The sequence below is a fragment of the Herpailurus yagouaroundi genome, unplaced genomic scaffold (genome assembly GCF_014898765.1).
Source record: "Herpailurus yagouaroundi ecotype Mexico unplaced genomic scaffold, PumYag 159, whole genome shotgun sequence".
NCBI lineage: Eukaryota > Metazoa > Chordata > Mammalia > Carnivora > Felidae > Herpailurus > Herpailurus yagouaroundi.
In genome coordinates this window covers 27864630-27879157 of record NW_024412400.1, presented here as the reverse complement: position 1 = coordinate 27879157, position 14528 = coordinate 27864630, and the positions used below count along the sequence as shown (strand labels likewise).

Sequence of the window (14528 nt, the reverse complement as noted above, 5' to 3'; positions counted from 1 at the left end):
CTTTCTTTCTTTCTTTCTTTCTTTCTTTCTTTCTTTCTTTCTTTCTTCCTGCATTTGGATATCTAGTTTTCCCAACATCACTTGTTAAAGAGACTATCCTTCACTGTGTATTCATGATATCTTGTTAAAAATTAGTTGACCATACACGTGTGCATTTATTTCTGGGCTTTCTGTTCTGTTTCATTAGCCTACAGGTTTGTCTTTATGCCAGTGCCATGCTATTTTAATCACTGTAGCTTTGTGATATATTTTGGAGTTAGAGTTATAGTGCATCCAGCTTTGTTCTTTTTTCTTAAGATTGCTTTGGCTCTTCTGCGTTGGTAAATTCAACACCATTTCATGATAAAATGCTCAGCAAACTAGGTATAAAGGAATGTACCTCCAAAGTAATAAAGGCCATGGTTAACAACATACTCAATGGTGAAAACTGAAAGCTTTTCCTGTAAGATCAGGAACAAGATAAGGATTCCCCCTTTCTACTCAATACAATATTTGAAATCCTTTCCAGAACAATTAGGAAAGAAAAAAAAAAAGAAATATAAATAGGAAAAGAAGTTGTAAAATTATCTGTTTGCAGATGGCATGATTCCCATATGTAGAAAACCCTATAGACTCCACCAAAAAGAACTACTAGAATTAATACACAAATTCAGTAAACTTGCAGGATACAAAATTAATATACAAAAGTCAGTTGTATTTCTACATACTAACAATGAACAATCCAAAAAGGAAATTAAGAAAACAGTCTTATTGGGGCACCTGGATGGCTCAGTTGGTTGGGCATCCGACTTCAGCTCAGGTCATGATCTCACAGCTTGTGAGTTTGGGCCCTACATCAGGCTCTGTGCTGACAGCTCAAAGCCTGGACCTGCTTCCAATTCTGTGTCTCCTTCTCTCTTTGCCCCTACCCCACTCATGCTCTGTCTCCATCTCTCAAAAATAAACGTTAAAAAAAATTTAAAAAAAAAACAGTCTTATTTACAATAACATCAAAAATAATAAAACACTTAGGAATAAACTTAATCAAAGAGGCTAAAAGTTGCACATTGGAAATGACAAAACATTGATGAAATTAAAGGAGACACAAATAAATGGAAAGACATTCTGTGTTCATGTACTAGAAGACTTAATACCATTCAAAATATCCATACTACTCTAAGTGGTCTATAGATTCAATGTTGTCTCCATCAAAATCCCAATGGTGTGTTTTTGTTTTTGTTTTTGTTTTAGAAAGAGAAGAACGATCCTGAAATTCATATGGAATCCACAAAGTCTCCTTTATTTTAAAGTCAAGTGACTATGAACTGATTAACTGTGTCTATACAATATTTCACTACAACACCTAGATTAATGTTTGATTAAGTCACCGGGGACTGTAGCCTCACCAAGTTGACACATAAAACTGACCATCACAAAAGGCTAATGAAAAATAAGATGACATATCTTTCTTCTAATGGGCTCAATGCAAATATCCAATAAGAACCAGATGGAGTAGTACAGACCCTCAAGACGCACCTATCCATGCATTTCACAGACCAAGCTAAGGACCCCAGAGACAATGTTCACGCTGCTATCGATGCAGCCCCTTGTGTGGGAACAGTGAACAGGTTCTCTCTGTTGCTTGGTGTGTTTATTGAGCTTCGGAGAATCCAAATAATTTATAGTTTCAATCACAGAATGGAGTTGTTTACACAGAGCAAACTAACAAGACCTAAATTCTGAATTTCCGCTTCCATTAAGAGGCAGTATGGTATAACAGAAAATATATCACCTGTGCATCAGGTGCCTGGATTCAAATCCATCTTTGTCACTTTCTAGGTGTCCAGTCAAGTCACTTAACCTCTCTAAGCCTGTGAATGGCCATTACCTGTGAATGGTAAAAATAATATTTTCATTTCAACGTTATCGTAAAGGATTAAAGACCATAAACCAAGTGGCATGAGTTCATAAAACATGATCAGTTAAGACATGCTATGAACTTCTTTTAGTTCGGAGATTATCTAGTGTTAGCTGAGTAGTCTTGGGAAATTTACTTTCCTTCTCTGTGTCTCAGTTTCCTCATCTGTAATATGAGCATAACAATAAATTGTTCTGGGGATTAAATGAGTTGATATATATCTTTTCATATATAAAATTAATTTATATAAACTGTGTGCTCAGAATAGTGCCTGGTACACAGTAAGCACTATATATGTTGCAATTATTATAATTTTCCAGTTATGTGGTAGCTGTGAAATGAGGGACATGGAACACCTGGATTTTAGTCCCAGCCCTGCACTGAGTGAATGCACAGAAGCCACTGCACTTCTCTGCCATCATTTCCTCCTCTGTAAAATAAAGGAGTTGATTGGACTGTCTGCGGCACTCAGACATTGTAAGATTGCATGCTAAATTCCACTGAGAGATGCAGGGACTTGAGAAGACTTCTGGCTCATAGAGTCTCCAGCTGCTGATCTCTCACAGATCTGTCAAGCCTTCCTTATTGATTCACACCAAGAATCCTGCCTCAGTCTCGGTTTTTCTGCAGGGCAGTTGATCTGTTTACTTTGCACCAAGATGTGTTCCTCTGTCAGCCTCCTCGGAGCTGTCACAAGCCAGCTGCATGGCAGGGAGAGACAGAAAAAGTGTTTTTGTTTTTCTGCTTCACTGTCTTCCTTCCTTTAGGGTCCCTTCTGAAAAAGGCCAAAACAGAATTCTGTGTCTGCCATAATGAGACATGCTAGCCAATCGAAGAAGCAGGGCCCATGTCAGTGACAGGGCCTGCCCCAGGTAGGCCAGGATTAGAGTCCCGTCAAGCCTGACTCAGCCTCCAGTCCATGGGGCTTCAGTGGTCACTCCCTTTCTGCCCCTGACATATGGCACATTACAAACATCCTGAATGCTGTGGTTGGCAGGTGGAAGGAGGGGACAGTAACTAACTAAAGTATGACAGGAAATCTAAGGGAGGGCAAAAAAAGAGTGACATGTGGTTTTTGCCTAAGATTATGTGGCAGACTGAAATTCTACGTACATCCTGTCTTGCTTTTTCTGTATTATACTGTGACTAGGGAGGCAGGAAGGAGGGACTCCTTCCTCTTTCGTCAAGGCAGAAGAGTTATAAAGGCTGCTTCCATTTCTTCTCTCTCATGTGCTTCTGCCCCCTTTTGTCTTTTTATCTGCTCCTCCCCAGAGGTAGAAGAATATCTGAGTGTCAGACTCAGGTGTCCCATGGTTGTATTTATGACCAGGCAATGTTATGAGCTTTAAAGACAGGGTCCCAAGAACTGCCCTTCTTTCTTTCTGTGTCCCGGCCCGTGTCATAAATGTCTAAGGAGGGAGGGACAGTACAGAGGGACTGGCAAACAGGGAGAAGAACACCTGGTTGTAAGTAACTGCAGATCAACTGACTGTGTTCAACAACGTGATATTTATAATACACATTCTGAACGGATTTTTCCAAATGACTGACTCATTGATTGGTTCCCCTGGCCATTAGAATAAATGAGGTAGAACTTCATCCTACTTTGAATTAAAAAAGGAGTTCTCATCACTCCTAACAAACACTGCATTGCTTATCATTTCCATCAGAAAGAGCTAAGCCTTTCATTGACATAGGTTATTTTGCAACCTATACAGCTCCAAATAATCTTAGCATCTCCAAGGGAGAAGAAAACTCAAAAGAACATCCCACCCAGTCCTCTATAACATTCTCCACTTGGCTTTCTCTACCACATTTTTGGGGAATAGTTTCTTCTTGAACATTTCCAGTAATAAAACACTCACTCTTACACAGATGACTATTTCTGGACAGGTATAATTCTTTGTTACTTCCTTGTAACTTCCTCACCACTTCCTCCCCGCTTTTGGAGTCAGACAAAGTAAATTGAAATACCTTTTCCTATGACAGCGCTTTAAATGGTTCTCAGACTAGGTTATGCTGTAATGATCTCAGTGGCTGAAAACAGCAGCAAATCCTTTCATGTAGACACAAATGTCCATCCTGGATCATCTGGGGACTCTGCTGCACATTTCCCTCACTTAGAGACTAAGGTTAAGATAACAGATACTATTAGTAGTTTACTTTTAGCATCTACCAATTGAGTAAACATGCAATGACCGAAAAGTTAGTGTAACTTGAGTAATGGTTTCAACTGAATTTTAATTGTTATTCTCCAACTTCCTGGGATTGAAGTTTCTTTCAAAACCTAAATAGGATATCTTGAGTTCTAACTCCATGTACTCCAGAAGTTGATACCCTCCCCAGTGTTTCTGTGGGGTTCCATTCCTTGGAGTTATCTGTCTGACTCTCCCTCCACAGCCCTTCTCCCCCAGGTTCTCAATCCCTGTGGGCCATATCACACTGCAGTCTGGTCTGCTTGTCCCAAAACATGGACACAGCCCCTCTCCTTTATTCTCCAAGTCACCACCAGAAAATGCTATAATGGGTGGCAGATTTACTAGAGTCTTAAGGATAACAGGGAAGAGGAAGTAGAGAGGGCACCTGACTGTTAGAAGAGGAAGTAGACAGGGTCAAATGACTTGACCTTTGAAAATTAGACCTCACAGTTTCCAAAGTTCCTTACCTGTCTCCTACTTTCCCCAACCCCAATGTCAGGCCCATCTTCAGCTCTCTGATGAATCCTTGCCTAATTTCTTCTCAACCCACACCGCTGGGCCCCATGTCTATGTCTCTAGTTACAAAGGGAAAATTCAACTTGACATTACTTTATTCAGCAGAGCAGTTGAGCTCCCTTTGTCTTAACCTCTACCATTTTGATTTATTCTCATAGAATCTCCTTCATAACAAGGACTTCTTAATATGTTTTACAAGTGAAAGTATTATCTACCATAGCCTCCACATTAAAAGAGAAAGCAAAAGTTGAGAAATTAGTTTTTCTTTAAGATGCCTCAAAAAATTTTGTAGCAAATGCTTTTTATTCCAACCAACTTCATATTAAAGAAAATTTGAAATGTTGTATGCATGGATTGTAAAGGGTGAATTTGGGGATATCCAGGAAGTTAGATCATGAAAGTCCTTAGAAGACCTGTTAGCTTATATGCATTTTTTTATTTTAAGCAGGAAATTAGCCTGATTGGTGGATTAGCATTGGGGGTTTGGGGGTGGGGAGCATAAGAGAGAGGGCAAGGAGACCAGCCAGTGCTGAGTCCAGCCATAGGGGACGGAATGCACAGGAGTTGGTGTGAGAGCCAGGACTAGGCAAGGTATCAGGAATGACACTCGGTTTTCTCTTTGTAGCAACTGGTTGAGTGTTGGCACAATTCACCATGACAGAAAATAAATGAGCAAGAATCAATGGGCGGGGGGATTATGTTTCTTTTTGGACACAATTCATTTTAGGTCTGAGGCATCCCACAGATCAGAGAAAGGAGTTAAGTCAGGTTCTTCAGGCAGGACTGGCCAGAGAGGTCTGCATCCTGAGGAAGGACCAGGTTGCCTCTTAGAACCCCAATATTCCAGGGGAAACTTCGGAGTAAAATATCCCTTTTGCTGCCTTCGTCTTATTCGAGGTCTGGGACTTCCTTGGTGCAAATCACTAGCTTAATATATGGAAGTGACATCTACAGCGCTTGAGACTGAGACCTCATTCCACAACCTGCACCCTGGAAAAAATGGAGAATTCCTTCTTCACCTATGTATGTGTAACCAAACAGAGGGAGGGCTATTGATTTAATCTGAGTCACTGTACAGAGTGTTGCTTGGGGGCCCAGAATTTAACCTCAATATTGCTTGAAAGAGCCTTCTTGTAGAAGTGAGTGTCTCATTGTGATGGATGCCTGACATTTACCAGTGTGACTTACCTGTCACTGTTTTCCACCCATTTTTCATACGGGTACCGTTAAAAGATTTCACTTGTTTGCCTTCTTATGCAGCATTATTAGCATCATGCTTTTGCCTTCAGAAAAAAAATAGAAAAAGAAAATGTGATTAGTATTGTCCCATTCAAATCATTAAACCTAAACTGCCATCGTAGAAGCTACAGACATGGAGTCAGGCATCGGTTTCCAGCTCTAGACCAGGGAGGCTCTCTGCTGTGGGGAAGAACACTGCAATTGGAGTTAGGACATCTGCCTTCCCATCCCAGATTTCCATTCACTAGATAGTCCTTCAGTGAGTCACTCATACCGTTTTGGTCCTGTTAGTCTTATCTGAAAAATGGGCAAATTATTAGTCACTGATGAATCACAGGGCTGCTTTGAGATTGTGGTGGCAAGACTAAGTAAAGACTCTAGAAACCACTGGGAGTGAAATCTTGCCATTTGCAACAGCATAGATGGATCGACAGAGCATAATGCTAAGTGAAAGAAGGCAGGAAAGAAAAACGCATATGATTTCACCCATATGTGGAATTTAAGAAACAAAACAAATGAACAGAGGGGGAAATGAGAGAGACAAAGCAAGAAACAGACTCTTAATGATAGAGAACAAACTGATGGTTGCTGGTGAGGTGGGTGGGGGGGATGGGTGAAATAGGTGAAGGGGATTAAGAGCACACTTATCACGATGAGCACTAAATGATGTATAGCATTGTTGAAATCACTATATTGTACACCTGAAACTAATATAACACTGTATGTTAACTACACACTGGAATTAAAAATTAAAAACTTAATTTAAAAAAAAAACTATAGAAATCAAAGGGATACTACATCCCAAATGCCACAGTCTAAGAGTGCTGGGCTTTTGGCATCTCTCATCAGTTCTTCCTCATAAAGTTCACACTGCCTTCAGCTACTGTGGATGCATTCTTAATTTTTTTTTTAAAGATACTTCCTTTCTCTTGCAGTGCATAGTATGGGACTGGGACTCCAATGGTAAACATGACTTCATTGGAGAATTCACCTCGACATTCAAAGAGATGAGAGGAGCAATGGAAGGGAAACAGGTAGGTGGTAAACCACGCATGCTATTTCCCCACACACTTCTCTCATGATGTATCTTTAGCACCCTCTATACATGGAACAGCAGGAGGGGAGACCTCAATACTTGATTAAATGTGACAAGTAGGGAGCATGGGGGGATTTGAGTACCTAGAGTCTAGTACTAGCCCCACCCAAAGCAACCAGTGTGCCCTTGGACAAGACACTGCCTCTGTGTGGTACAGTTTCTCCATCAATAAAACCGAGGGGTCAGAGGAGAATGTTTCTTATTTCCCTTAGCTGTATAGCCTGCAACAAGTGACTCAGTTTTCTCTGTGCCTCAGTTGTCTCACTTAAAAAATGAGGGTGGTAATTGTACCTACCTAATAGAATTTTGTGAAGATTAAATGAGATAATCCATGGTATTCACTTAGCAGAGTGCCTGGCATGCAGCTAGTACTTCCAAAATATCTGCTTCTAGTAGTACTATTCTTTCCATGACTTGGTGGCATTCAGTGCGCATTTAGTGCTTTGGAAAAATTATTGGATTCCTCCAAATTTTCATTATGGACACTAGATTTTCATTTGGCTTCTCCATTTCACTGTCACACAGTGGATACCTAGACACGTACCCAAACACTGCCATATACCATAGAGGCACATAGAGATTTCATTGCACCAGACACAAAGCTAAACTTCCTCTGCATTTCTCTCAGACACACATGCATTCACATATCAATAAATTGATCAGTCAGTTGCTGTCATCTGGACCCTAACCATGGAACTGCTGTTCTCACCTGTTCAGTGTTCACCTGCCCAATTTCCAGCTACAAAACCTGTATCTCTTTGCCTGAGGGCTTTGTCTGGTGACTGGGGCCCATTCATCCCAGGGCCCACAGGAGGCTGAGGTATGAGGGGAGGTGTAGCTCCTTCTAGGGAGTGGCCCTCAACAAATAATTCATGGGGGAAAAGGGAGTATAAATACCCAGCTCTCTTGCCCCACAGGTAGCAGAACTTGGAGTGCGTGTTCTATGCAGCTTCCCAGGGTTCCCCAGTGGGAATAGGCCCTGGTGGCCACAGTGGTAACTGACCCGCACACCTTTTTGGCAGCCTCCGCATCTCAATTCCCTACTCCTCGATTGGTACTTTCTGGTATTACCTCCCAAGTGAACCATTTACACTTAAATCCTTGCCTCTGGGGCACTCAAACCAAAATACCTGACATTCTTACTCTGGGACCCACTGTCCCCATGGAGCAGAAAAGAGTGACAGCTGACCATTCAGTGGCTTTGAGAAAGGTCTTTTCCGTAGAGATAAGATCCTATACCCGGCCTGGTCAGAGGTGCTGATTACAGAAATGTCACAACTCATTTTTCAAGTCTCTTCTTTCAGATATAAGGTCAAGATATACCTAGACTGGATGGGAATAAACTAACATGCTTGAGAATGGAAGCTTAATCTAAATCGGACCGTTTGTTGAGTACTTACATTTGGTCTAGAAAATCAAGGGCAGCTTTTTTCATAACTCTCACAAAACTTGGTGTATATGCTCTATTAAATATCCAGTATTGCAAGCAACTTGTGAAACACTCAGAGATCTTCCCCACGAGCAGGCACGCAGAGTTTCATTCAGGGCCATAGTCAAAATCACACTAAATTATAAGTGCGTCACACCCAGGATAACAAGGAAGATAGCCAGAGAAGTTGTTGCTCTGTTGAACCAGGCCCCACTGTGCTAATAAATCAATGAGTTATCAATACCACCTACTAGAGTTCTAAAAATTTTAATAAAGTTGTACCTTATTCTCCTCTACAAGTAGAAATAGCCAAATCAATAAATGTGAGAAACATGTCATCTTTAGGCTCCTAAGAGGGTGTTAAAAGTAAAATTATAGCATATATTATCATTGAAAAACACCAAAGTCTGATGCTTTCAAACAAACAGAAATGAATCCTCAAGTCCCACTGAGGAAATGGATCATATGATATGGCACTTTTCTGTATCACCAGAAAGATTTTATTTGGTCCCATCACTCAGCCCCATTTGGGTGCATTTACACTGTGGGAAATGTTCTCTTATTTACTGATTCTACTAATATTTATAAGGAACACCTACTAAGCGCCAAGCTCTAGGTGTGTCATGACTGTGCATCAGAGTATAATATAGACATGAATCAAACAAAAAATAAAAATGTTATTACAGCTTGTGACAAATGCTATAAAAAACTGAACAGTTCAGTATAAAGGTATGGTATTGGAAAGATAATCTGAAATGGCAGCATTTAAGCTGAGGTCCCTTAAAGATGAAAAAAGCCAACCATGTAACAAGCAAGAGAAAAGCACAAAGGCCAAGGGAATCTTACATTACACAGTCCTGAATGAGGAAAGAGCTTGGTGTGATTAAAGATGTGGAAAGAGACTAGTGTATCTGGAGCAGAGAGCATGCACGGGATGTGGTCAAAGACAGAAGCAAGGGCCAGGAAAAGCACATTCTAATATCTCGAAGAAAAGAGTTTCAATTTTCCTCTAACTGAAAAAGAGACAGCTTTGTGCTCTCCGGGACAGGAGCCACGAGCTACATGTGAGTATTTTAGCCTCACTTTTAATTAATTAAAAATTTGAGTTTCAATTTCAATTCCTGAGTTACATTAGCCACACTCCAAGTACCCCATCACCTCCTATGGCTAGTGGCTTCAATGTTGGTTGGTGCAAATATAGAGTATTTCCATCATTGCAGAAAGCTCTACTGGACAGTGGTGCAAAGGAGTCCAAGCTAGAGAATGACATGATGGGTTTTAACTTTTTAAAAGATTATTCTGGCTACTGTGTGCATAATCCATTGTAGAGAGAAGACAGTGAAGCAGACCTGTCAGAGGGCAAGACAAGAGGTAATAATGACTTAGGCTAACAAAGTGGTAATGGAGATGGAGAGAAGTAGAGTGATTTAAGATGGATTTTGGAGACAGGGGCTAAGACATGTTGAGGGTTTGGATATGAGGGGGATAGATGGGTAAATGTGGGTGCCATTTCCTGAGTAAGGAAGTCTTGTTTCAGGGAGGTCCAGTTGTGTGGAAAGTTCAAGAATGGGGTTCAGGAAACTGGCACTCAGGGGAGAGGCCTACCTGGAGATGTATTTTGGAGCCGTCAGTAAACAGAAGTGGTTGATGTTAAGAGAGTGGAGGATAGGGAGACAGATAGAGGAGGGTTGAACCCTGAGGAACCTCAGTAAGTAGAAACAGAGACAAAAAGAGGAGACATCATCCTCTTTTAAGCTCCTTCCTATGAGAGTCATGGTTCTGCAGGTGCAGGGTAAATTCTTGATTAACTTGGATGAATTCTTGGGTGGCCTTCATGAACAGCCTTAGTCTGAGGTGGCCAAAAGGGAGACTTGCAAGAAGAACAAATAGGAGAGTCCCTCCAAGATCCTCCCCGTGGAAGCCTGCATTAATAGGCCAGGCTTTGGAGCGGGACTGACAGGTACCAATCCCAGCTCTACCAGTTGCCACCCGTATGACCTGAGCCTCATCTTTAGTCTACAAAAGTGGGTTGTAGGGAGAGTTAAGTGGGATTGTAGATGTAAGGCACATACCCCATAGTTACATGAAAACTTTATCCCAAGACAGATGCAAACTACTTACACCTGGTTCATCAGCACCCCCTTCCCACCCAACAGGCATGAAAGCCCCAAGTGCCTGCGGGCTCCGACTCAGCTTCCTTGGAGCCCTTGTCTGGCTGCACCAACCCATCCTCCACTACTGGTCTGCCTTAGCCTGAGAAATGAGTGCACTTTTCATGGATTATCATTATAATTCTTTTTTTTTTAATTTGTTAATGTTTATTTGAGAGTAAAAGGGAGAGAGAGAGAACAGGGGAGAGGCAGATAGAGAGGGAGATACAGAATCTGAAACAGGTTCCAGGCTCTGAGCTGTCAGCAGGGAGTCCGATGTGGGGCTCAAACCCACATACCGCAAGATCATGACCTGAGCCAAAGTCGGACCCCTAACCAACTGAGCCACCCAGGCGCCCCTATCATTATAATTCTTAATAGAATTTGAAATCTAACTCATTCACAGTTTCATTTGTTATGTCCTGCTTTGTTGAAGAAATTAAGGTTAATGGGAATGATTGAAAATGACAAAGGAACCACCACAGCCTCACTTTCTAAGTGTTACGGTAAATCCCCACACTACTTGTTCATACTGTGACATTAGAGGAGGATTTGGGGGAAAGGCAATTTCAGGGTTTTTTTTCAACGTTTTTTTTTTATTATTATTTATTTTGGGACAGAGAGAGACAGAGCATGAACGGGGGAGGGGCAGAGAGAGAGGGAGACAGAATCGGAAACAGGCTCCAGGCTCCGAGCCATCAGCCCAGAGTCTGACGCGGGGCTCGAACTCCCGGACTGCGAGATCGTGACCTGGCTGAAGTCGGACGCTTAACCGACTGCGCCACCCAGGCGCCCGGGCAATTTCAGTTTTGATGGGTTTGGGAGGGGCTTGGGGTGCTTTGTCTGAAAACACTAAATCTGCTTTGAGACAAGCTAGAATTCTTGCTTATCAAGAGCTTGCCACATGGAGAGCAGATTAGAAGAGAACCTAAGAGAGGGAAGAAAGACAACCATCATGATGGTGGAAAGATTAGGCCTTTGAAACAAAACAGGGTTGGAGATGTCCTGATTTCAGATTCAGTTTGACTCTTCTCTCTTCCTCTCTTCCTCTCACCCTCTCTTCCTCTCACCCTCCCTTCCTTCCTTCCTTTCTCTTTTTATTTCCTTCCTTTTATGGAAGGAGTTTTAGAGAGCCCTTAGCCAGTACAGGATTCCTTTCTTCCTAACTCTTACATTGTTGCCCAGTCCCTACTGGAACTTCCCCAGTGTTGAGAAACTACTGTTCTCAGTTATCTGTTGCTGAGGAACAAATTAGCCCAAAACTTTCCGGCAGAAAACAATGATCATTATTTACTCACAATTGTTGGCAATTTAGGCTGAGTTCACCTGGGGCAGCTCCTCACCACTCTACATGATGTCAGCTGAACTCACTCATGCATCTGTGCCTCCGCAGCTGGGATGGCCGAGACGTTTCTCATGTACTCTTTTATTCTCCAGGAGAGCAGCCTAAACTTTTTTACATGGTGGTAAAAACCTCCCAGCAGCAAGAGGATGGCAGGCCCCAATGCCCAGACACGTTTTAATCCTCTGCTCATACCACTTTTGCTAATGTCCCATTGGCCAAAACAAGTCCCATGACTAACCTCACCGTCATTGTGGGAGGGAACTGCACAAATACACAGACACTGAGAGGAATGGGTCACTGGGAGCCAATGCTGCTTCAGTCTACCCCACTCACATCTGCCTGAGAAACTGCTTTATTTTCAGGGGGTGCCTGGGTGGCTCAATCACTTTAACGTTGGACTCTTAATTTTGGCTCAGGTCCTGGTATCACGGTTCGTGAGATCGAGCACTGCATTGGCCTCTGTGTCACAATGCGGAGCTTGCTTGGGATTCTCTCTCTCCCTCTGTCCCTGCCCCGCTCTCTTTCTTTCTCTCTCAAAATAAATAAATAAACTTTAAAATTTTTTAAAAAGAAAGAAATTGCTTTACTTTCAGATACTGCTAATTGTCAGAGAGTGAAAATTGGTCTCCTGAGTGGAAATCCAAGGATCCAGCTCCCCCAGAATGGTGGGCAAGAGTTTTCAGTGGCTCTTGGATGTTTGGCTTGAAGTTGATTTTGTCACATGAAGTCTCCTGTAGGCTTGAAAGGTTGATATCTGTTCTCCTAAGGCCCCCCTTAGCTCCCAGCTACCTCCTCAGTTTCCAGCCACTCCTACAGCTCTGATACTATCCCTCAGAGAAGCCCCTTTGGAGATCTCTTGTGTCCCTGGTGTGATATGTATCACTCCATTATTTTAGTTCTCAGGGAAGTTCTGTGCAAACTCATCATTATCCCCACTAATTTCCTATAGTCAGCACTCACTGTCTCTCAGTTTTCTGACCTTTTAAGCTAATTCCCACGCACTAAGACTCAACAGTGTGTTACTCAACGGTGTGTCTACAGATGTTTCCTTCCCTCTGGTGCTTGATTTGATCCTATTAATAGAAAGCATTTATAAGTACCAGGCACTTTTTTAAATGTGTTATGTGGATTAATTATTAAATCGTCACAATAATCCTATGAGATAGATACAATTACCAGCTCCATTTTACAGAGGAGATATCCAAGGCATAGAGGAATCAAGTAATTTGCCAAGGGTCACACAGCTGGAAGTGGAGGGACCGGGACTGGAACCAGGCAGCCTTATATCAGAGTCTCACTCAGCCACGCCTCCTTAACCACCCTCCCTCAGAATGCAAGGGTTATCCCGCAGAAACCATTTGTCAGCCCTCAGATCCATGTGCCGTAGCACCTGGGGGCTTGGCTTCATGGAATGACTCCACTTCTTCCTAAGCAGGCTCTCTTGCTGTGGCCCCTCTTGTTGCAGGTGCAGTGGGAGTGCATCAACCCCAAGTACAAAGCCAAGAAGAAGAACTATAAGAACTCAGGCATTGTGATTTTGAATCAGTGCAAGGTACGTACATAGCCCTTCTCTTTCAGGAGTATGAAGCTAGGGCTGTCTGGGAGGAAGAGCTCAGACTGTGTGGCCAGAGGGAGAAACTGTCAAGGAGGTGTAGTGTTTTTTGTAATAAAAAACATAAAGTCCATGTTATAATGGATGTGGAGTGAAAAACATAAGTGTGGGTGGTCTTGGAGCTGTGGTGGCCCACTGCCACCATCCCTTCTGCAAAGACAGTCATACCCTCAAAGATGGGGAGTCCTGGTCACATGTCAGGCTCTTCTCTGTCCTGACAGCACCAGAGGGAGATCCCCCAAAAGGGGAAGACAACATTTCCAGAGCTCATGCTATGCACCTGTCACAGTGTTCAGTGCTTTATATGTGGTGCCTCACCCATGCCGAAAGGGTACTGTGAAAACAAAGCAATGGAGAAAGATTAGAAGGCCTAGAAATTCCTCCCAGAAGGGCTCTAACTTCACAGAAAATCCCACATGCTAGTAATCAAATCTCTTAAATCATATCTGAAAATAATTCTGGCATTGGTTGAGTACTTACTATGTGAGAGTAACTATGATGAATTCTGTTTAACTTGTATCGTAATGCTGAGATTTCTGCTGTCAACTGAGATCAGTAACTAGTCACACACATGGTAAGTTTAAGAGCTGAGATTTTAATCTATGCATGTCTAACTCCACCATATACAATTTGAATGCCATCTAGTTTCTCTCTGTGTATGTCAGCTTCCTTTTCCCAGATTGGCTTCTCCCTGGCTGCCAGGAGCTGTGGGAGCATATCCTCTCATAGCAAGAGCAATAGTAAAGACTGATATGCTCACCCCTTGAACCAATCAGTGTATTAAGATTGGCCATCTAGGATCATTGTATTAATCATGTCTTTTATTTTCTATACTTTTTTGATGCATTAACATCTCTGGGCCTTGTGGGCTGGGTAGGAACTTCTCCCAGGGTTAGCTAATTCCTATAGATAGCCAACAACTTGCTTGTGAGCCTGCCTTTGATATGCAGACCAACCAATCCAGAGCCCATACCCCCAACCACCTCCTTTGTCAAGCTTACACACACACACACACACACACACACACACACACACACACACACACA

At 42.3% G+C, this 14528-nt stretch overlaps 1 protein-coding gene across 1 annotated transcript in view; it reads left to right on the top strand.

Moving 5' to 3' along the window:
• Positions 1-14528, top strand: part of CPNE4 (copine 4) — a 498537-nt gene that overhangs the window by 444326 nt on the left and 39683 nt on the right. Inside the window, exons 8-9 of the mRNA XM_040480191.1 lie at positions 6786-6884; positions 13336-13422. Coding sequence (XP_040336125.1) covers positions 6786-6884; positions 13336-13422 — 186 coding nt within the window. The remainder of the gene's footprint in view (positions 1-6785; positions 6885-13335; positions 13423-14528) is intronic.